Source organism: Vulpes vulpes, chromosome 5 (genome assembly GCF_048418805.1).
Source record: "Vulpes vulpes isolate BD-2025 chromosome 5, VulVul3, whole genome shotgun sequence".
In the NCBI taxonomy this organism is placed as follows: domain Eukaryota; kingdom Metazoa; phylum Chordata; class Mammalia; order Carnivora; family Canidae; genus Vulpes; species Vulpes vulpes.
Genome location: NC_132784.1, coordinates 130,787,681 through 130,811,331, shown reverse-complemented (window position 1 = coordinate 130,811,331; position 23,651 = coordinate 130,787,681). Strand labels below are relative to the sequence as shown.

Genomic DNA, 23,651 nt, shown 5'->3' with positions numbered 1-23,651 from the left:
AGTATTAAGGGAAATGATAGGGAAAAAAAATTAGGATATTGGAATATGTTGGCTATTTCTCATAGCCCACAACAAAGAGCTGCATCCGGCTGAAGGTGACCTAGCTGAAAGCAGAAGTCCTCCCTAGGTACAGCCTGCAATCTAAGTCAAGGATTGAAAAGCTGAATTCTCTGCCCCAGGTGGTGGAAGACCTAGTAGGAGATACAATTGAGAAAAAAAGACCTTTACCATGCCTTTCTCAGAACTATAGGATTATGAATCATTCCTTCCTACCCAAGACTGTTGTTTCATTGTGCCTCAAGGCTAGATATCATTAAGTAGAAAGAAGGATGAAGAGATTACAAAAATTAAGCCTGGAGTGAAGGTACCTCACTGTGTTAATCACACTGCTTCATCAGAAATGTTACATCACAAGAGACAAAGCCAATCAACTGCTGTCCTTTTAACAGTACAGTTGCAATTATAAATTCCAAGAATTTCTGAAAACTGGGACACAGAGGCCTGTGTGCCAGTGCTGTTACTGACTTGTAAAAGCACACATTTTTTGGAGAGATTGTGCTCAATCAATATGCTACTCTCCCCTGCACCAGTTTCTTAAAGACAATGTCTTTAAATGGGCCTTAAAATAAGTGGCTCTATGTGGACTCGGGGCAAGACTAACTGCTATGGTCTGAATGTTGGTGCCTCCCTGAAAATTCAAAAATGGAAGCCCAAACCCCCAGTATAGCTACATGTGGAGTAAATAAGTAAGGTTAAATAAAGTCACTAAAGTGTCCGCTGGTCCCCTAGGATTAGGGTCCTTATAAGAATAGATGCCAGCGAGCTTGGGCCCTCGTACTTGCTCAGTCTTTCTCTCCCCGCCCGTGCTCAGAGACAGTCCCTGTGAGAACACAAGGAAAAGGTGGCTTCCCCAAGTCAGAAGAGAGCTCTTACCAGAAACTGAACCCACTGGACCTTTATCTGAGACTTCCAGCCTCCAGAACTGGGAGAAATAGGTTTCTGTTTAAATGTCAGCCACAGCCTGTGGTATTTTGTTATGGCCATGTTTAAATCCCAACCCTACCTTATAATGGATTATGAGGCCATAGGCAATTGTTTAATGTTTCCTCACCAGGGCACCTGGGTGGCTCAGTGACTGAGCATCTGCCTTTGGCCCAGGGCGTGATCCTGGGGTCCTGGGATTAAGTCCCACACCTGCAAGGAGCCTGCTTCTCCCTCTGCCTGTGTCTCTGCCTCTCTCAGTGTGTCTCCATGAATAAATAAATAAAATCTTAAAAAAAAAAAGTTTCTTCACCAGTATCATCCTCTGTAAATTGTACTTATGACTAGTATCCAGCTCCTAAGAGTTATTAGGATTAAATAAGTTAATATTTAGAAAGAGCTTAGAACAGTGCCCACAGTAAATCCAGAGTATTGGTTAAAGAATCAATTACAGCAGATTCAATAATAATTTCATGAGTGTTTCCTTTGGTGTCTGATAAAAAGCTGAAAGCATACCAGTAAAATGTTAGTTAAGGCAGGTCTACAAACTATCAAGATGACAGTAGAAGTACTTAAATGTTCTGAAGGTCCACTTGGACCTGAGGATACCACTGAGTAGCCACTAGAAAACGTGACCTTCTTCCTAAATTTAATGAAGTACTTATTACTGCTTTTGTGTTTTGTTCAGAGTCACAAGTCACAAGTACTATTACTGCTTTTGTGTTTTGTTCAGAGTTCACAACAAAATGTGAACAACAAATCTGTTTTTGCAAGCTTTGCAGTTTTAATCTTTTGCATTTAGACCTATGATCTATCTCAAATTAACTTTTGAGTATGATACAGGACTCAAGCTTCATTTCTCCCCCACATGGATACCAATCACTACAGCAACATTTATTGAAAAGATTATTTTATCTCATCGAATTCATGAAGGTGAATGTGTGTGTTTGTGTGTGTGTGTGGGGGGGTATTTCTGGACTTGTATTCGGTTCCATTGGTCCACATCTGTCTTTGTGTCAGTACCACACTATTTTAAGAGCTGTGACTTTAAGCACTGAAAATCTGATCGAGTAAGTTCTTCAACTTTGCTCTTCAAAGTTTCCTCGACTATCCTAGTTCCTTTCCCATTTGCCCTTAAATCTTAATATCAATTCTGTCTCTTTCTCTCTCTCTCTCTTAGACACACACGTACACCTCTGCTGGGTTTCTGATTGGGATTTCATTGAATCTATAGATAGCCCAGTATGAGTAGAATTGACATCATAATACTGAAGCTTCCAATCTGTGAGCTTAATATATTTATTGGTGAGCTGGCTCATTCTCTCTTTCATTCTCTCCTTACTTTTAGGTCTCCTTTAACTTCTCCTGGCAATGTTTTGTTGGTTGTTTTAAGATTTTATTTATTTATTTGAGAGAGAGCTACCAATAAAGAGGGGCAGAGGAAGAAGCAGACACCCCACTGAGCAGGAAGCCCAACTCAGAGCTCCATCCCAGGACCCCAGGATCATGACCTGAGCCAAAGGCAGGCAGACACTCAACTGATTGAGCCACCCAGGTGCCCTGTTTTGTAGTTTTTAGTACTTCTTTTGTAGGATTTATCCTATTTGATTTTTTTAAAAAGATCTTATTTATTTATTTATTTATTTATTTATTTATTTATTTATTTGACAGAGAGAGAGATTGAGAGAGAGAGAGGCAGAGACACATGCAGAGGGAGAAGCAGGCTCTCTGTGGGGAGCCTGATGTGGGACTCGATCCCTGCACCCTGGGATCATGTCCTGAGCTGAAGGCAGACGCTCAACTGCTAAGCCACACAGATGCCCCAGTATTTTATTTTTTATGTTAATGTTAGTGATTACTGAATTTCTTTTTATTTTATTTTATTTTATTTTACTTTATTTTATTTTATTTTATTTTATTTTATTTATGATAGTCACAGAGAGAGAGAGAGGCAGAGACATAAGCAGAGGGAGAAGCAGGCTCCATGCACCGGGAGCCCGATGTGGGACTCAATCCCGGGTCTCCAGGATCGCATCCTGGGCCAAAGGCAGGCGCCAAACCGCTGCACCACCCAGGGATCCCTGATTACTGAATTTCATTTTTCAACTGTGCTAGTATATATAAATACAACTGATTTTTGCATTTCAATCTTTTATTCAACTAAATTAACTTATTGTTTGTGGTTTCTTTTGTACTTTCTGTCGGTGAAAAAAGACATATTTGTTTTCTTCTTTTCCAATCTTTACATTTTCACCCTATGGCTCAGACCTCTAGTAAAATATTGACAAGTGGCAGTGATAATTAAACATTCTTGTCTTGTCTGGACTTCAGGAAGAAAGGGTTCACTATTTTTCCACTAGATATGTTAGCTATATGTTTCAAATATTCTTTATCAAATTAAGGAAGTTCCCTTCTATTTCTGAGAATTTTTTTTTATCATAAATGGATGTTTAATCTTCATACTTTCTACATTAACTGAGATGATGGTATGGTTTTTCTTAACCATGAGAATGTGGTAAATTGCAATGATTTATGAAATTTAGCCCAACCTTGCATTTCTGGAGTAAACTCCACTTGGTCATCATACCTCCATCACTGTTTGCTTTTAAAATCTGGATTTTCTAACATTTTGTGAGGGATATTCAATGAGATATTAGCTTGCAATTTTCTTATACAGTCCGTGTCAGGCTTGGGTTGTCAAGATTATGCTGAACTCATAATATGAACTGGAACATATTCCATCTCTAATTTCTAAGAGTTGTGTAGAATTACTGCTTTTTCTGTCTTTGGAAGTTTTCATTCGCAAAGCATGCTGAGCCTACAGTGATACTTCTTTTGTTTTGGGGGGATAAATTTTCTAATTACAGGTTCAATTCCTCTCATAGAAGTAAGACTTTTCAATTTCTTCTTCTGCTGGTCTTAAGTTGTATTTGTCTGTTTTATCTAATTTATCACATTTATTGGAACAAAGTTGTTAATAAGAATGCATACTGTCTGGCTTCCTCCCCTCCCTTTTCTTTTAAAGATTTTTATGTATTTATTTGACAGATAGTGAATGTGTTCAAGCACAGCAGTGGGGAGAGGCAGAGGGAGAATGAGCAGCAGACTCCCCACCAAGCAGGGAGCCCAACGCAGGGCTCTATCCCAGGACCCTGAGATCATGACCTGAGCCCAAGCTGGACGCCCAACCCACCAAGTCACCCAGACACCCCTCTCTGACTCCCTTGATATGACACTTAGGAGCAGGCAAAACCATTCAAACATGACAGAAGTTAGCTTAGTAGTTCCTGGGAGTCCTGCTTGGGAAGGAGCATGACTTCCTGGAGTGATAGAATTGTTGTCTCTCTTGATATGGGTGGTGGTTACGTGGGTGTGTAAACATATATAAAAATGCATGAGGTGCACTTAATGTTACTTTAACATATCCATGTTATATTTACATAAAAGTTTAAATGTGAAATTAAAAATAAAACTTGACATGTGATTCCGATGCCCACCCAAGGCAGAAACTTTTGAGCTCAACAGTGGCCTGAGAGAGCCCATCTGAACGCTGCTGGAGACCTAAATTTTCAAAGTGAGTCGTCCCAACGCTGGAGGACTTAGACCATTTCCTTGTAACAAACATAGAACGAGCCTCTCTTATCTCCTCCAATGGAGACAGAGAAAGAGATCATTTCTCTGAATTTGAAGGTAGTAAACGTTAGTGTTTAAAGGAAAGAATGAACTCCACACACAGTTCTCCGTTAACCACTTCTTTGATGTTTAAGATGAGATCAGACAGGAGATAGTTCAAGATAGTCTTTATATTCTGTGGAAAGCCTCTGGGGTGAATGTTCTTATTTGTTTATCTTCCAACTTAAAATGTATTACAAAAAGATAATAAGAAGCAAGCATGAATGAAGAGTAAAATTTGCCCTTCCCCACTCCCACCCAATATGTCAGAAACAAGACCAAATATTCATGAAGCACTTACTCTATACCAGGCAATATCAAGGTACTTAACCCATAAAACTTCAGTACTGTACCCATTTCACACAAAAATGTAAAAACTGAGAATCAGGGTTTTGATGACTTTTCTAAGATTATACAGATCAATATACATGGTAAAGCTAGAAACTGATGCTGGCTCAGAAACCTGCCTTTTAAACCACTGTGCTATATAATAGCCCACAATCGGTGTTAGTTTTCAAATTATTTTTCTTCTTTTTTTGAGAGAGAGATTGAAAGCACGAACAGTGGGGAGGGGCAGAGGCGAAGGGAGAAGCAGATTTCCTGCTGATGGGGGAGCTGGGTACATACTCGATCCCAGGACCCAGGGATGATGACCTGAGCCACCCAGGTGCCCCCAAATTCTTCTATAAATTTATATATAGACATATTTATTTAATCAAATGGAATCTTTCTTCACTTTTAACCATGACAATATTTAACTACTTTCCAATAGATGGATATTTAGGGTATTTATGCTTACTTATTTATGCTTATTACTTTATAAATGGTATTATTTATTAATAACAGATTCCCACAAATGGAATTGCTATGTCAAAGTGCATATTCCCTTCCTCGCTATTTTTAATTTTTGTCACTCAGACCCATGAAAATGTGTATGTTAAACATTTGCTCTTTTTGACTTTAATATTTGTGCTTGTGCATAACCAGGGTCCCAGCAAACTTAGTATCTAGTAAAGCAAGTCCAAATTCTTGGGGTTTTTTCAAAAGTACCTTGGCTATTCTTGACCCTTTGTTCTTCTGTATCAATGTTTCCTGCAACTTTCGCAAATCGCATTTTAATGCTATCAACCTTAGTATAGATTCTCTTCAGTGTCGACACCTACGTTGAAAGTCATCTAGTCTGCCATTAAGAACTTTCTCTTCCTTTCCAAACTTACTTTTCACTTCCTTCCTTCCTTCCTCTCCCTGGCTCTTTCTTAACTGTGTAACAAAGACCTGCCACAAACTGTTGAATACCAAATAGTAACTAATATATGGGCATCTTTGTCCATCCCTGATCTTAAAATGGACGTGTCTAACATTCTGTCCTGATATATTAGGTAATGATTATAATAGTTATGTAACAGAACTGAAACATCATTTTTTTAAAAACAGGACGGTTCTTTTTTAAAGATTTTATTTATTCATGAGAGACAGAGAGACAGAGACAGAGAGACAGAGACACGCGCAGAGGGAGAAGCAGGTTCTGTGCAGGGAGCCCGATGTGGAACTCAATCCCGGGACTCCAGGATCACAACCTGAGCCAAAGGTAGACACCCAACCACAGAGCCACCCAGGCATCCCAATATCATTATTTTTTAAATGAGGCTAAAATAATTAATTTTACTACAAAAAAAAAACAAACAAACAAAAAAAAAACCCAAAAAAACAGAAGGAAGTAGAGGGCTAGAAAGTGGGCAGATTTCTTTTTTTATAGGTGATGGTCTATAGCAACTTCTTTATACCTGAGATTATTTATTCAAAAATAGGTTTACATACATCTTTCAAACATCTAAAGCTGAATAGCAACATCACAAATCAACAGAAGGCCCGAAAACACAAATTTTAAAAAGAGAGAAAAAGAAAAGTTAGCAAAGGTTAAAAACAAAGCCAGCAAGGTTGCATTGAAAAAAAGGGGTAAGAAGAGAGTATAAAATAAACTGACAAAAGACCGAGTAATTGTGATAATATTACAACTGGACCTAGTAGAATTAAAGGTTTTTAAAACTTGAATAAATGGAACAAAGATTATGAACCTGTAAGTCCTGAATATAGCATAAAATATATAAAACAAAAAGGATTAGATATGTAAGAGCAGAATGAGAATTTACATTTCTCCTTGAGAGAAGTGAAGCATAGAAGTAAAGATGTAGAGAATCTTACCCGTATTCAATTAATAATAATTGATTTAATGGCTATATGACAAATTGTACCAAAGAACATACCCTGTACCAGAGCACCCAGGGAAATACTGAAAAACTGTGCTTAGGATAAAAAGCAATCCTTAATAAATTCTCAACAGCAGACTGTGTGTACTGACTATATGTAATAGAAACTATAAGTTATTAATAAAAAACTAAAGTAAAATAAAATATACCCAGCAGCCACCTGGAAGTTGAAACTCACCATCCTAAATAACCCTTAGATTAAACAAGCAAACAAATTCTCAGCCATCAAATATTGAGAAAACAATAACGAAACAACCCATGGGATGGAGCCGAAGAAAACATTCAGAGAATTCATAACATTAACATGGTCTTGGAATTGGAGAAAGAAAAATAAGTGGATTGATAAGGGATCAATTCAACTCAAAGGGTAGGAATAAGTCAGGGAAGTAGAAGAAAGGAACCAAACTCAAAATGCTGAAATAAATACCCAGGCGCCCTGATGCTAAAAACATTTTGAAAATAAGGTAGACCACAGGACGAATTTCCAGAAAAAGGAAAATTATCAAGGTGTACTCAAGAAACAGAAGCCTGAACAGAACAAGAACACATGAGGAAATAGAAAAATTGTGAAAGAATTACCTTCCAGAAGAGTCAGGTGTATCTGAGTATAAATGAAACAGCATCAACTTCAATAAACAGATAATTCTTACAATACATAAACTATTCTAAATCAAATAAAATATGAGATTGTTTTCCAGTTTATTCTGCAAAGCTATCAAACCTGTTAATCAAAACCAGACTTCTCTCTTATAAACATAATACAAAATCCTAAATACAGACTTAGTTAATAGAATAAGCAACATTTTAAACAAGTGGCTCAATATTAGATTCTACTAACATAGATGGTGTCTATTATCAATAGCTCAAAGGAGAAAATCTACATAAATATAAGGGTAGACATTGAAAAAGCACTTGAAAAAATATTAACATCTGATCCTAATAAGTGGGCTTCGTGAATATTCTTAACATAAATATTCAATCTATAGTTTAAATTATACTTGGGGGAAATACTAACAATTTACATTTGTAAAATCAGAAATAAGAATGCCAATTATCATATTCAATCAATAGAAAATCATTAGAAATTATAATAAAAGTTTAAAAAAAGAAATAATAAAAGTCAATGTAGCCATTAAAAAAAAAACCCCATATGACAGCTTTCCTATTTATGCAGTGATTAGTTTACATTACTGTACCTTTAAGAATATGAAATACAAATTAAGATGATTTATCAACTGTCAAAATGGCAGATTTAGAAGTTTTAACATGGCTAACTGAAAAATAGAATGAATATAAAACTTACAAACCTTTCCTGAGGGCAGAGGTTTAGAAGGAAATCGTGTATATTTGTATTTATGTGGATTTTCAGTATATTGTTATTTGTAACAGAAAAGTTGGAAATATTTTGTGTCTAGCAATAAGGAAATTTTATAGTTCTTCTATAAAGGAATACTTTACAACCATTAAAAAGAGGGTAGAATGTAATTATTGACCTAGAAAGATGTTCACAATGTATTATTAAATGAAAAAAAAAACCCACCAACTTATAGGCAATATAAACCCATTGTTTTAAGAAAAATATTAGATAGGCATTTATATACACCCACCAAAGGCTAAATATTAATGGTTTAATTAATGGATGTGTTCTCTGGATGTGTTCCTACACTTTCAAATGTGTACCAGGCTAAAAAGAGAAAAATAAGTGTTCTGGGTTTTAAGCTTTGTCAAGAAAACGTGGCACAGGCGCCTGGGTGGCTCAGTCAGCACAGTGCCTGCCTTGGGCTCAGGTCATGGTCCCGGGGTCCCGGGGTCCCGGGGATCCAGTCCCCACGGGGTCTCTCCCACGGGGGGGGGGGGGGGGGGGGCTGCTTCTCCCTCCGCCCTCATGCTCTCCCACCCCACTCATGCTCTCTCTTGCTTGCAGTCTCTCTCAAATAAATAAAATCTTAAAAGTAAAAGAAAGAAAGAAAACATGGCACAATGGTTAACACGGAGTCATCTTTGTCAGATAAGATTATTCCTGAAAGTCTGTTCTGGAGACAAGCAAGAATAAAACAAGGCTAAAAATGGCCTGGAATTCTGATGGCATTTTATTTACAGACTATCATATACAGCCTTTTTTTTTTTTTTAAACAAATGGCTTATATTAAACACATTAGATTTCACAGTTACAAGACTTTACTAAAAGTTCTTGCATAAAGTACAACACCTTTACAACAAACTAAGTGTGAAAAAGAATCAAGGGGTGACTCACATACAGGGCCTCATTTTGAATGCAATGAGAACTAAAATTTTTTAATAGGACATTTGGCATGTTGAAAGGAGTAAAACCCACAATTTGTTCGTCCACATAATTCAAAGGACAAGTTCTTTCCATTATGGTCAAAATTCTGTTTTCTCCCTCTCTCTAACTGGATCCCTAGATAGCTTATCAATTAACTCTTAATAGTTTATATTTTCAGTTAAACTAAAAGCACTTTAAAAAATTATCTGGAGAGGCTTTGGTAAATGAGAAAGCATTGCTCCCTCATAACACCACCGGAAATTATAAAACCTTAAAAGAATTTAAAAGCAATGTTTGCAGGCCGGCTGATAATGACTTTCCTCTTACAAATAGAAAATAAATTTAAAGGAAAGGTTCAGTCTGTCAAACTGATATTTGAATAACTATTGTCTTTTAAAAAAAGAACCTCCTTTTTAAAAACTATCCATCCTGTATAGGCTTCTAATTAACTTCTCTAAAGTTTTAAGTCTATTTCTCTATTGTTTTTGTTTTTAAAGTTGACCTTTTAAAGCCATTTGCATTAAACTAGTTGTTCAGTATTCTAAATTTATTTTACTGCAACACTGGTAACCATTTTAAGTCAATTTCCTTGTTAAAAAGTTAAGTGTTTCCTGCAGAATTTAGATAAGGCTTAGAGGGACAGCCCTGGCTACCCATCTCTAAATCTCATTTTTCTCAGCTATAAAGTGAGGAGACAGACCAGATGATGTTAGATTATTGGAACATCCTGTTCAGTCTTTAAAAATACCAAAACCAGTATCCCAGATCAGTAGATCTTCACTCAGAACTTGTATTTCAGGTTTACTTAAAAAGGAGGGGGGGGGGGGGGCTCCAGTGACAGGTTGTGTAAAATTGGATTAGGCTCCCAGCAAACAGCTAAACTCTGACTCACAAGTTCCTGTGAGAGTAGCTGGGAAGCATTTAACCCATTTTACCTTCCACCTTCCTTGAGAAATCCTGGTATTTGCTGCCGACTGGCCTATTACGAACTGGCCAGATGCGACCTGAACTTTGTTTTCACCTTGGAGTTTCTAGTTGTCCTAGTTCTGCAATATTCTCTATACAAATTGGACTTTACAATTTCACACTCACATTTCCGTCTCTCACGTTCACTCAAGAGTAACGTAGACACAGCTGAGCAGCAAGAACCACTAGCTTCTCCAGGCCTTTGAAAAGCCTGTGACCCACTCAGGCCTTCACGCACCCCAGGTGCGAGTATGGCACCCAGCGCTCGGCGGGCCCTGGATATACACTCGCTGACGGGACCAAGCCCCGAATCACAGCCAGAATATCATCTTAATTCACACTCCCCAAACCATTGTCATCGGTAACCCCCTTATAGTGAGTCTTTTAAAATTTCATAGGTGACTACAGCTCTCCAACAAATAACGGACTCAAGATTTGAGTTTGCAGAGACACTTGCCGGGTCAGAAAATAAAAAAGGCAACTTCACGTGGGAGACCAGAAAATTCCTTCTTTTGGTAGGTCAGTCGTCTATTTTCATCCTCATGGTTGCAACCTGACTTACCTGTTTCTTTCCCCAAAACTTAAGTAATATTTTACGTTCCTTAGATTACACTCAAGAATATTCAGGGATTACTGCCGTTATAACCTACGAAATTAGGGATTTCTGACCTTGCTCTCTTTGTGAAATCCAATTTACTAAAGTATTAAATGGTATGGAAGGGATGCATTAAGATCTTGCTACCGTATTTCATCAATTCTTTCATGGGATGACCTCTCTGAATTTGGGGAGTAATCTTACAATTGATGCATTGTGTTGTGGCTTAATTGGCAACATTTTTTCTAAATGGTGCAATAAAAATTGGTATGTCTCACAATTAATGATGTCTTAGGGTAATATTAGAAGCTATAGTTCAAACTTCCAGTTTCAAGCAACAGTTTCCCTGTCCTCCCAGCCACTCTCCCAACATAATATAACTGAAATGTTGGAAAAACTATCCAAACACAGTTCAATTTTATATAAAATATTTAATTTTTAAAACACAGGCTATTCATGTCACATAAATATCTTCAATTTTAGGTTAGCTGCTATGGTCAGCAGAATTATCGAGTGTGACTATTAAGAATAACTTAGATACTGTCACTTAGAGGAAAGTCTAAAGCGCTAAGACTCACCATATTAAAATTTCAGATACTTGAATACTGTAGCTATTTTGCTAAATTTCAAAATATTTCTTCACTTCCTGCAATGTAGTTTTATTATAAGTTGTTAGTACTCAATATTCAAATAAAAGCAAAATAATTTTTCTTCCATTCATTTCTTTCTCCCGAACAAAAAAAAAAAAAATTCCATCAAAAAAATAAAATGATCAACTGACATCAACTCATTTTATAGCAGTAAAATGGTAAAATATCCACTTTAAAATATCCTTACTGTCACCAAACTATAATGCTTCCCATATACTGTTTTGAAATGAAGGTTCACAAGTCAGATAGAGGACATGGGGGTTAAAAGACTGACTTTAGAACTGGAGCAAGTTCAATTCTAAAACAGTTCTTCCAATTTACAATTCCAATCAAAAAGTAAGTTACCAGGAGAACAGTTAAAAACAAAATGGTTAATTGGCACAACTCTCATTTCCAGAGTTTATTTTTCCATTTAGTGATAATGGAAACACTGGTTATTCACCTTTGGTTCCTTTCAAGAATTATTATAATTCTGCGTGTGCGTGAGCGTGCACAAACGTTAGACTTGACACCATTACAGCTTACATATGGGTTAGTCCGTCATTCTCTGTTGCTTTTAATAAAAGAAAGAAAAAATATTAAAATGAGCTAAAGTTGTTCTGAGTCTGGCAGAAGTCATAATAAACCTCACAGAAGGTGAGAGTAGGGAAGATAAGGTTTTCTCTCACTACATTTTCTTTTCGCTCCAATAAATTCAATCGAGGCAATGTTTTCTAGTTAACAAACCGAACGGCTAATTTTTTCCTAAAATGGCAATTGTGTGACTTAAGATACGATGTTTGCCACCCCTCGCCCTGTGAACTTTTAAAGGAGTCAGGCAAATCCTGTGTATTTCGGCCTTGCTTCTACGCCACTGCCCTCGATCACCCATACGGCAGCCTGAAGGAACGGGCCTCCCGAATTCTCGTTTAGCTATTACTTTCAGCACTTCGACGACCTAGCTTTTTAGAACTTCTTGGAAGTAACAGGGGACTGACTGGAGTTCTAATCCCTTTTTTGGGCTGGCCCTCCTCTGGAGACAGGTGAGAGTGGAAGGTAACACAGCCCAAAGACAGGCAGGCAGGAAGAGTGGGCTGGGCAGAGGGGATGGGTCTAGCAGGAAGGGGGCAGGCGAGCGGAACACTCGCGAGCTCCGCCCCTTCCGTACAGTGTACTGATTCCCTCTAGAAGACAAATGGGTGTAAAGGTTAACTGCTTTTTCAGACCTTAAGCTTACCTGTTAAGGCACTTACTTCCCCTCCCCACCCCATATTTTTCATATAAAACCCACTATTTCATTTGAATGCATTTTGCTCGGCTATGATAATCTGCAAAATAAAACAAAAATAACGTTGACCATTTTTTTGTTTGTTTATAAAACTGTTGCATCAAGAGAAAGGTTGTGTTTTATTTTCTGAAGTGAGCACAAAGTACACCTTTCACAATAACACTGAAAGCAGGTGCAAAGACGGACAGTGACCTTTGACTAAAGGCAGCTTTGTAAAAAGAAAAATACCAAATAAATCAGTGCCCTTTCTGATTGTTGTAAAACTGGAGGGGGGAGGGGTTGGTTGGTTGTTACATAAAAGTTGGTCCAAACTTACAAAAAAAGCACAAATGTGCATAGTTCAGAAGATCTGCAAGAGGGCCATAAAAGACTCTTATGTCCCTAAGATTAGCATCCACTTAAAACTGCAAGAATACAAAATAAAATCGTTAACTAGAATTTGTGAAGATGTACAATCAATAGATCTAGTTTTTAGAACAGCATGAATTTAAGCAAAGGTTTTTTTTTCTTTTTTTTTTTAACTATTGTATGCAAGACCCTTTTCCACATAAAAATAAAGCTGTTGTTGAATTAATATTATTCAAGTCTCTTGGATCGCTGCCTTAAATTGCAGCTAGAAAAGTCTTTCCAGATAAAAACGATGTGCCTGAGGAAAAACAGATACTCAGTATGGTAACCCTCTGCCTCGACCTCTGCCAGTTGATGTGCTAATGTGTCCCCTGTATCCTTGTGAATACCCGGGTCCTTGGGCAGGAGAAGTCCAGGTCTGTCCATGCATGAGGCCGGGGCCGCCCGGGTTCTCCTGCAAGCTCCCGCCATAGTTATAGTTGTGCATCTTTGCTGGCAAAGGATGAGTACTCTCTGGCCCCGCGGCAGGGTCACTGCTGTTTGCCAGGACGGCAATGGGGCCGTGGCTGTATTCGAATCTGTGGTCCTTGTCTCCACTGAACAACATGGGACCGGTATTGAGGTAAATGTCTCCGTATCCAGCTACTGAACTGGGAAATGACTCGGAAAAGGCAGAAGGCTGAGGTGGACCGCCAGAATGAGATGAAGCAGTACTGTAGTTCTCCAAAGGCTGGATATCGGAGTTCCCAATGAAGCTGCGTCGTTCCAGTGGCGGAGCAGAGCTACCCCCGAGACCATCGGTGCTGACGTAGGGAGCAGAAGAGAAAGAAGATCCAAAATTGTCCTTGTAGTCTGACGCGGGGACGTAGGTGTCTCCAGCCTGGTAATCAATGCCACTCTCTCTCTTGGGGTCATCCTGGGGCTGATGCTGAGCAAGCAGCTGTAACAGGGCTGCTTTCACTCCGGCGTGAGGGTCAGTTAACGAAGAACTAGTGGTGGGGACGTGCTGGTTTTCTGTCCGATAATCCAGATCTTCCTCGGTGACTGGTGGTGGTTCAGGTGGTTCGGGAGGTCGCTGATCCGGAGGCAGAATGCGAGGCCGGTCGGGTTCTGGCGTGAGCTCCAACATCCTCATATCCTGGTGCTGAATGAGGTCATCTTGCCCTATATGCAAAGAAGCAGAAAAAAGGAGAGTTAAAAGTTACCATGAGAAGCCGGGTGAGTTTCCTATGGGTGCTCGTAAAGAACATGAGAAGTCCTGTCCCCCGCAAGTAAGCAAAAACAAAAATGAAGGAAGCAAGGGAGGGAGGGAAGGAGAGGAAGGGATGTAAGTGCCAACACTGCGAGTTACCGCCCGAGTCTACAGGGACTGAGAAATCGAATTGTGTTGGGACTCTTCCCATCTACCGATTTCCGGCCCGAAGAACAAAGCTACCGCACACATCAAAGTTTCTGCCTTGGACAATCGCCGCTGCAGCTGGAGTAAAAGATTCTTCCTAAGCCTATGGCTTTCGGAAGGAGTTCTATCACCCCGGATGGTTTGTTCAAGAATCTCCCCCGAGGGGTGGATGGACCAAGAGAACCACCTGTAACCAGTGACCAGAGGACTTTCAGAACATCTCCCCCGGCAACGCCACTGAACACCATGCACCACAGACACTCCTCAACTCCACGGAAGCAGCGAGAAGGCCGCGGTGTTCGCGGTTCGCTCTCTGCACTCACCCGATGCCGGAGTGCTAGGTTCTGGAGGGGGCCTGAGCTGTAGTGACGCCTCGTGTCCTGATCCGTTTTCCCTCTCTTCTAGTAGCACATCCTTCTGCTTTGACTGCTGGGCCTTTATTAACTGAGTCAGCAGAACTGCAAATGCGCTCTGCACAGCCGCCTGCGCAGCATCAGTCTCCACTTTGGGCTGCACGCTCTGAGAAGAAGGCTGAATTCCTCCCAGTGGTTTCGAAGACTCCTGCTGTGGTGTTGACGGATCTGTCTGTTTTTCACCTGTTGCCAAAATTCCAGCAGGAAGGTTTATTTTATTTAGCTGCTGTTGAGTCTCAGAGTTTACCTTAATGTTCAACACTTGGACAAAATCAGCCATATTAACACTTGTTTTAGACTGTAGTAGGTTTAGAAGAACTGCCAATTCACTGTGGTTTAACTGCTGTCCAGGGCCTGTTTTTACTAAAGACAAAATTTGTATTAATTAGAATTGCCATAATTCATAGCACCCCGCCCTCCCAAATGGCCCTGTATGGCCATATTCAAGTGCACATCTGTGGGGCAGTGTTTTAAGAAACACTGTGAAAAGGCACCTCAGTCTAGGTCTAATTTCATGGCCATTTAAGATGCAACTGCAACTTAATTAGAACAAAAACTGTGGCCCATTTTGAAGAAGTTCTCTTCAGGGGTAAATACTTCAAAAGAAATTCGAGACTACTGCTGGAAGCCCATCATCTTCTAGTTAGACCAGGAACTACTACCTGTGACGGAACAGAGGGAGTGGGGGCGGCGGGGTGTGTGTCGGGGCAGGCCCAGAGAGTCAGCACTCTGAACATTTCATACCCTTTACTCCTCACCATAACCTGGAGGTCACGCTCTATTATCAGTCCCCCTCCCCTCCTTTTTTTTTTTTTAACTAAAGAAGAAACTGACCTCCAGAGACACTAAATGACTTGCCCAAAGTCACACACTCTATAAAGTGGCCAAGCCGAGATCAGAACGTAAATATGCCGATTCCAGCCTCTGAGTTCTGCTCACCGTACTGCTCAATCTAAAATAATGCTTTTTATCTAAGGACTTAACGTTATTTTTGCAGTAATTTCAAACTGGAATGTTGCAGACTTTTTCAGAAAACGTACTTTATTCAAATAATCATTTTTTAAGCAAACTCACTTTGGGAAGTTAGGAACTCTGACAGAAGCGTGCTGATGAGGGAGGGTATTAACTAATCACCAGCAAAACAGATTCAGCTGGTTTTTTTTTTTTTTTTTTTCAATTTTCAGATTAGACACATGACCATTTAGACAGGTTCCTGCACAAGCTTCTCCGGTCCCACACAATAAGGCTGGAGGGTATATGGTACCGTGTGGGGTCAGGGGCACTGTGCTGATAAGCAATTTCTGTAAGAGTAACAGGTGAATAGAAGAGCCACTCCAGGAAGATGAGAAACTGATGATGAATGTTACCTTTTTATTTTCTCTCTTTATAGATCTTAAGATACTTTTTATTACTTCTTAGTTACTTTCAGGTTAACCTGAAACACACTTTGGCCAGTCCCTGGGACCCCCAGGCATTAATAATAAGGAAGGAGCCAAGCTTGTCTGCTGCACGCCGAGAGCCAGTTCCCCTCATTTTCCAGTCACGTTTCTGCCTGTCTCAGAGGCAGGCTCTGTGTGACCTCAGAAGTACTCTGTAACCACGCTGTCTCCTCTACAGAAAGGGCACCTTCTTACTAACAGCCGATGACGACGGACGTGCAGAGAGGACTCATTCCTATTTCACAAAACCAGAATTCTCACTTCTTAACAGTGAGTCAAAAAAGGGGGGGGGGGCAACAAAGAAAATGAAACCCTGACCAACAAATAACAACTGTTTTTGTCTATAAAGTAACAGGTACTAGCACTTTAACACAGTCTGACCAAGGTCAAGTTTAAGCTTGCAGATCACACAGGAAAGCGGTCATGGTAATCTCTCTCCAGCTTTCTCAGCTAATCTACTCTATATTTATACTCAACCACCAAAAGTTGAATCTGATCAGATCTGTTTTAAATCAACTGATTTTTAAAACTAAATGACAGAATAAGTGACATTTCCAACAACACTGAAAAGGCTTAATTCTCACGAAGAAGCTTACTCTTACAACAGATTGAGTCAGAGGAAGAAATTTGTTTCCCCCAAATATCCTTCTTGACCGTACACTTCAAGTCTTTGCTGGCATGATAGAAGATTCCAGTCTTTGAGATTCTATAACATAATGGGAGATTTAGTAAGTGTGATCTGAGGACATTAAAAAAAGAGCTTCTATTACGAATTTTGGCTCTTTTCCTTTATCTTTCTATTGACTCCTGTACTAGGGAGAGAAAGGCTATAGAGAAATCCGACCACTCACTAATCATATGTAATTTGATGCTTTCTTTAGAAGTTTAATTTTTCGGTGGGATTGCTTAATATTGTGTTGCCAGCAGCACGAAGCATCTACACTGGCACAAGCAATTAACAGGGAAATGTGAAGTTTGGTGAATAAACCTTATTTTCCACAAATGGTTTAACACTGGAGCAATATAATCACCGTTAGCCACAAAACAAGGGAAGACCAGCCCAAGCACGGGAAGCATTACTGACCAGGTGCTACGTTCGAGTTGCCCTGAGGTTTCAGCTGTGAAGACGGCAGCACGCCCTGAGGTGTGCTGGTTCTGCTGTCATCTAAGCCAAGGGACAAGTCCTTTCTGGGGGCTTTAATAGTGGACACGTCATCAGTCATGCCCATCTGCTTCTGTCTTCTCCGCTTTTTACTCCATAGCTCATGACAATCTTGCCATAAAGGAAGGCTGGAAAAAAAAGTATCAAATTGATTGTCAATGTTACTTCTTAGCAACAACCAAAAACAGCTACTATTAACTACAGAGCACCAAAGCTGCCACCCCCACCCCCCTGCCAGTGGGTCTTGAAGACTTGATACACATGCTATGTGAACTCCTCAATCAAAATCATCCTGGATGCCCCACCTCCTTCAGGGCTTCACCTTTTTTCTGTGACTTCTGAGTAATCAGTAAATAATCACTTAGTATGACTATCAATGAAGAACACAAGTTCACAAAAGTATGTTACTATCATCCTTGGTGCAATCTCTTAAAGCCAGTTCTTATCATAGTACACCATATGTTGAATAGGACATGGGAAAGAAGGCAAAAAATATGCCATTTGCAGAAAATGGAAACAGGATTAAAAAGCAGTAAAAGCTAGGAGATAACATCTGTAAAAAACTTTCTAGTAAAAGCTTTTTACTTTTTTAATACCCTCTTATTTACTTCCATAATCAAGTGCTCTCAAATTAAACTATGCTACAGAGAAGTTTCATAAATAGGTAATCCAGGCTCCCATTACTACTCATCAACAAAGAGTTCTGAATAACTAGCAACTCTCAAAATTACCCACAATTCTGAAACAATTCTTCTGCCTGAAAGTAATTTCATAAAACTGACAACACTGCAGAGTAACTTTTGCTTAAAGAAAGACATAAATGTTTGATTTATAAATGTTTTCTTCTTAGTCTAATAAAAATTCCAATGGGAAGTTACTATTATATCTATTTTAAAGATGAGAAAATTGAGGCTTGGAAAGGTTAATAAACTTGCCCAGAATATCTACCAATGCCCTTAAGCAGCCCCAACCTGGTGATACATCTACCATCTTCAACCTGGATATGTTTACCTCTTAGGGATGCTTTCCAGGGGGGATGGGGTACACCTGAAATTGTTTTAAAAGAATTCACATATCTCTATGTCCTCTTTCCTAAAACTGACCTTTGAGAATGGCCTGCACAGCAAGTTCTATCAACACCTCCTCTTTCACTCACAATTACTCTCATCTCATGTTATAAAGTAAAGGCATATGCAACAATATGGTCGAATCTTAGCAATATAATATTAAGTAAAAGAAGTCATTCCCAAAAGATTACAAACAGCATGATACCCTTTTATAAAATTAAAAACAACTAAAATTTAAATATAACTTTTTATGAGTACATATAGATGGCAACAAAAGTATATACAAAAGAAAACAGGGATGATGGTTACCTCAGGTGGAGGAAGGCAAGGGGGTAGGTCGTAGGGCAGGGGGTGGGGAAAGGGTATGATATGACTAACGTAGGTTATTTTCAAGGTTCTAGCTTTTATTTGGTAGGTTCATGGCTGCTTATTAACATCATTTAAAATAACTAATTAAGTAACTAAAAGAAAAAAAAGAGAGCCATGCATGGACCAATGATGAGTGACACAAGGATTATGATTAAACCAAGTCTATGCACCTGAGGTCCAAAAACAAAACAAAGGCATACCTCTCAGCCATCTTACTATGGTGCATTGCCTCAGCGTGTAAAAACCTCCTGGAGTAACAAACAAAGGTACAATTTGAAATATTGATATTGGGAAGCTTTAAGGCATCATAAACCCGCCAAAGACTTTCCTTTCTGTGTCTGCAAGTGTGTGTGTCACGAGATGTGTGGCTTTAGCCCCTGTTGGGATATTCTAAATTCAGCCAGACTGCAGAACTCCGGAGCAGGGAAATGAGTGGCTGCACTGCTTCCACCCTGATGCTCCTGCGGGAGAGCCCCATGAGAGGACAGTGGAGCAAATCCATTAACCAACCAGGGCCTTTGTTCCGTCCCACAGTTTAAAGCTAAGAGATTCTTTATGGATTACCTCGACACTCATCTCTAGGAAAGATAAAATATTACCCAATAAATAGCTGAAACGTATAGGTCAGTGATGCTGACTCTGGATACAGCACCAATGTCTTCCAGGATGACCCAATTTTTATGTGCTTTTCTGAAGGTTCAAATACTGGCTCAGCCACTTACTTACTGTGTCTCACTAGGCAAGTAACTTGACCTCTGTGCCTCAGTTTCCTTATCTTTAAAAATGATGAGCAATACAATCTGCCTTACGGGGTAGAGTAATACATGTTACCATATATAAGCGCCAGACAGTGCCTCTCCCAGAGTAGACACCATATGCATGTTTGATACCATTTATCATCATTCAACAAGATAGTTTAAAACTACTTTTATCAAATCAATCATATTTATTCCAATTACAGTTGATCACATTTTATTTTATAAACTGTTCAGTGCTTTTCACTTGCTGTTAAAAAAATTTAGGCTAGCTGTCGATCTAATTCACTTGTTAGCAAAATATGCTCTTTTCATTAAATATATCAGAAAAATCTGACACCACATCTAATACACTTAATGTGGTTGTTTTAGTTCTTTAACATCGCATTCTCATTTGATTATTCAAAAAAAAAAAAAAAAACTGGTCAGAAGAATTTAGTACATACACATATTTCCCAAAGCAATACCATACCAATGCTCTCCTTCATAGTGCTTACTTCATAGATAACTTATCATTTTAATTACCCAATACATATTTCAAAATAATGAGATGTTAAGTTGCTTACATAACTTTTAATTTATATATCAATACATTAAATTTATATATGAATTCAATTTGCATATTAAATTTCAATCTGACCGCTTTAGTGATGTACCCCTAATTCATTATTGGATTAGAGCCTGTTCACCAAAATATGTATTAACATACATATATTTAATGGAGGAATGCAGTCAGGTGTGTTCTGATAAAAATTAAGTGAACTTAGGTGATATGTTTGATAATATGGACACAGTTTCCAATTAGGTTACATGGCAGACATTACCCATTAATTAAATGGGATATATCTACAGTTCCAAGGTGTTCACAAAAGCGTATTTCAAAACATGTAATAAGAAAAACAATCTAACATACAGATTGGCAAAGTTGTAATGACATTCCATGCTGACTTCCTAAACCTGTCCAAGTATACTGGATGAAACAAGTACTAATAAAAGAAAAAGTAACCAAGTATAATAAGTCATTTAAGGGCACTGGGGTGGCTCAGTTGGTTAAGCAACTGACTCTTAATTTAGGCTCAGGTCATGATCTTAGGGGTGTAGATCTAGCCCGAATCAGGCTCTGTGCTGGGCATGGAGGCTGCTTAAGATTCTCTCTCGCAGGGGTGTCTGGGTGGCTCAGTCAGTTAAACGCTGCCTTTGGCTCAGGTCATGATTCCAACGTGTTGGGATCAAGCCCCAAGTCAGGCTCCCTGATCAGCAGGGAGTCTCTTTCTCCCTCTGCCCACTCCGCCACTCACATGCACGTTCTCTCTCAACTAAATAAAAACCTTTAAAAAAAATTCTCCCTCTTCCTCTGCCCTCTTCAGCGCCACCCTCACTCATGTGCACGTGCACTCTCTCTCTAAAAAAATTTTTAAAAACCTCAAAAAACATAAAAGGGAGTCATTTAATAAATAATGGCAAAGCTTCTTCAGTTTATTTTCTCAAATTTTGAAATATGATTAATGACTAGATTAAAAAAATATTCTTTGCAAGTCACATGGTTTCCAATCTTTTACTGTAAAGAAAATCGAAGAATCTTAAATTGACATCTGAAAGGTCATTCTAATAATCTCTGATGACAAATCACTATGTGATTTTTGCACATAATATGGGAGGCGTATAAAGAACTCAGTGATAAAACTATGACACAAGTCCATCTTCACAAAAGCTTATTATTTACAAGGGTACTTATAAAAATAAATTATAATTAATGTGGGACTTTCTCATTCTAGAATAAACAGTATTAACTGATAATCAAATTAGTTGGGGAAAATAATCACAACCCTGCCTATTTCATTAGGTTGCATTTCCAACCAAATTTATTTTTTTTTTTAATTTTTATTTATTTATGATAGTCACACAGAGAGAGAGAAAGATAGAGAGGCAGAGACATAGGCAGAGAGAGAAGCAGGCTCCATGCACTGGGAGCCCCATGTGGGATTCGATCCCGGGTCTCCAGGATCGCGCCCTGGGCCAAAGGCAGGCGCCAAACCGCTGCGCCACCCAGGGATCCCTCCAACCAAATTTATTAATATTTATGTATGTATATATGTAGGCTCCACAGCCAGCATGAAGCCCAACACTGGGCTTAAACTCATGACCCAGAGATTAAGACCTAAGCTGAGCTGAGATCAAGAGCTGGAGACTTGGGGCACCCAGGTGGCACAGCGGTTGTGCATCTGCCTTTGGCTCAGGTTGTGATCCCGGGGTCCTGGGATAGAGTCCCTCTGGGGAGCCTGCTTTTCCCTCTGCCTATGTCTCTGTCTCTCATGAAAATAAATAAAATCTTAAAAAAAAAAAAAAAAAAAAAAGGTTGGACACTTAACTGATTGAGCCACACAGGCACCTTTCTTTTCTTTTTAATTGAAGTACGGTTGACATATATTAGGTTCAGAGGTACAACATAGTAATTCAACAATTTTCTTTCCTTTTTTAAACTTAAAGACATACTAGTATAGTAATATTTGCAAAGACCATTTGATCAAGAGGAAAAAAAGCTTTGTATTTTCTAAGTGAATCTTGGTGAATATCAAAATGCTAAGATTATTTTGTACATTTATAAGAGTGATGTAACTGCTCCCATTTTAAAGTGTCAAAACTTATCATACACTGAAATTTTCATCTTTTGCAACTGTTTCAACACAGTTTGGATGTTAATTAAAAATGTGTTCAATACAGCTTTTACCAGACTTCTCTCATGTGGGCCACTTACATCAAGAGGTCAACTTAGTATTACCAATAATGGTAGAAAAGTGACCTTAAATTCCTCTTGACAGGACAAAGCATAAAGCACACTTCACTACCTATGTAGTATTCTTGACATACACAAAAAATGTTATTCTAATTCTGATCACAAGAAAGCAATTAAAGCCGTATCAAAATAGCTAGCTTGAAGTTTTAAAAAATGTCAATGTCATAAAAGTCCGACCTAAAGAGTAATTAAAGACTGAAGAGACATACAACTAAATGAAATGTGTGAGTTTTGGATGAATTCTTCATCCAAAACAAACAAACAAAAAACCCCCAAAAAACAGACTAAAGGGAAATTACTGGGAAAACTGGGGAAATGTGAATATGGACTATCTACTAGATACTGCAATGTTAAATTTTTTATGCTTTATAGTGATAGTATAATTATAAATAAATTCTTAGTTCTTACAGATATACAGCAAATTTTAATTATATCACTTCCACAATATAATATTCAAACAGTTCAGAGAAAAAAGCTCATATGTAGTGATAAAGCAAATGTTAATATAGGTGAAGGATATATGAATACTCATTGTACTATTCTTCCTATTTTTCTGTAAAGGTGAAAATTTTCCAAATCAAAAGTTGAAAAGAATTTCTTGAAGGGATACTAGAGCCAAAGTTTCAAGACTGCTGATAAGCAAAATAAATAAATAAATAAATAAATAAATAAATAAATAGATAGATAAATAAATAAATAAATAAATAAATATTAAAAAAATAAAAAAAAAACCCACCATGAAACAATTCAACAGTGAATGATTCAGATCCTTCCAACACGTCAAATGATAGATCCTTTTTGTCTTTCCAACCATCCCATAATGGCCATTCATACACAGTTCAATAAAAAATTAATAAAGCTGAATATAAAGGTCTTAGAAACATAATAAGCCCAACCTAAGTGATAAGTGGAAGAGCCAAGATTTGAACTCCAAAGCCCATGTTTCTTCATTCACAATCTGCTAATTTTATTACATGGAAACATTTTATTATAGGAAAAGCCTTGTTTTTATGATGCTCATCAAAATTTTTTAAATTACTAAGGAAATCTTGATGAAGTTTCTAGATCCTTTCAAAAAAGAACCAAATGAACTGCTTTGTCCCCTCCCTTTTCCCCAAATCATTCCTAGAAAAATTATAGGAGCCACAAGGGAATGCAGGTTCAAGAAATCAGCTATTCTGACTCCCAAACTCTATACACTTTCTCTGAATCATACAATAAAC

The 23,651-nt window shown here is 38.4% G+C and overlaps 2 protein-coding genes across 5 annotated transcripts in view; one reads left to right on the top strand and one right to left on the bottom strand.

The window, feature by feature from the left end:
* Positions 1–23,651, top strand: part of MPLKIP (M-phase specific PLK1 interacting protein) — a 148,577-nt gene that overhangs the window by 23,518 nt on the left and 101,408 nt on the right. The window lies entirely within an intron of this gene.
* Positions 8,993–23,651, bottom strand: part of CDK13 (cyclin dependent kinase 13) — a 122,821-nt gene continuing 108,162 nt past the window's right edge. Inside the window, exons 12-15 of one of the 4 annotated variants that reach the window (XM_072760050.1) lie at positions 19,080–19,127; positions 17,366–17,571; positions 14,753–15,205; positions 8,993–14,194 (exon numbers count right to left, since the gene is read on the bottom strand). In XM_072760050.1, the coding sequence (XP_072616151.1) occupies positions 13,347–14,194; positions 14,753–15,205; positions 17,366–17,571; positions 19,080–19,127 (1,555 nt within the window). In that variant the 3' untranslated portion in view covers positions 8,993–13,346. The remainder of the gene's footprint in view (positions 14,195–14,752; positions 15,206–17,365; positions 17,572–19,079; positions 19,128–23,651) is intronic. The other 3 variants (XM_072760052.1, XM_072760051.1, XM_072760053.1) reach the window with 3 other exon arrangements.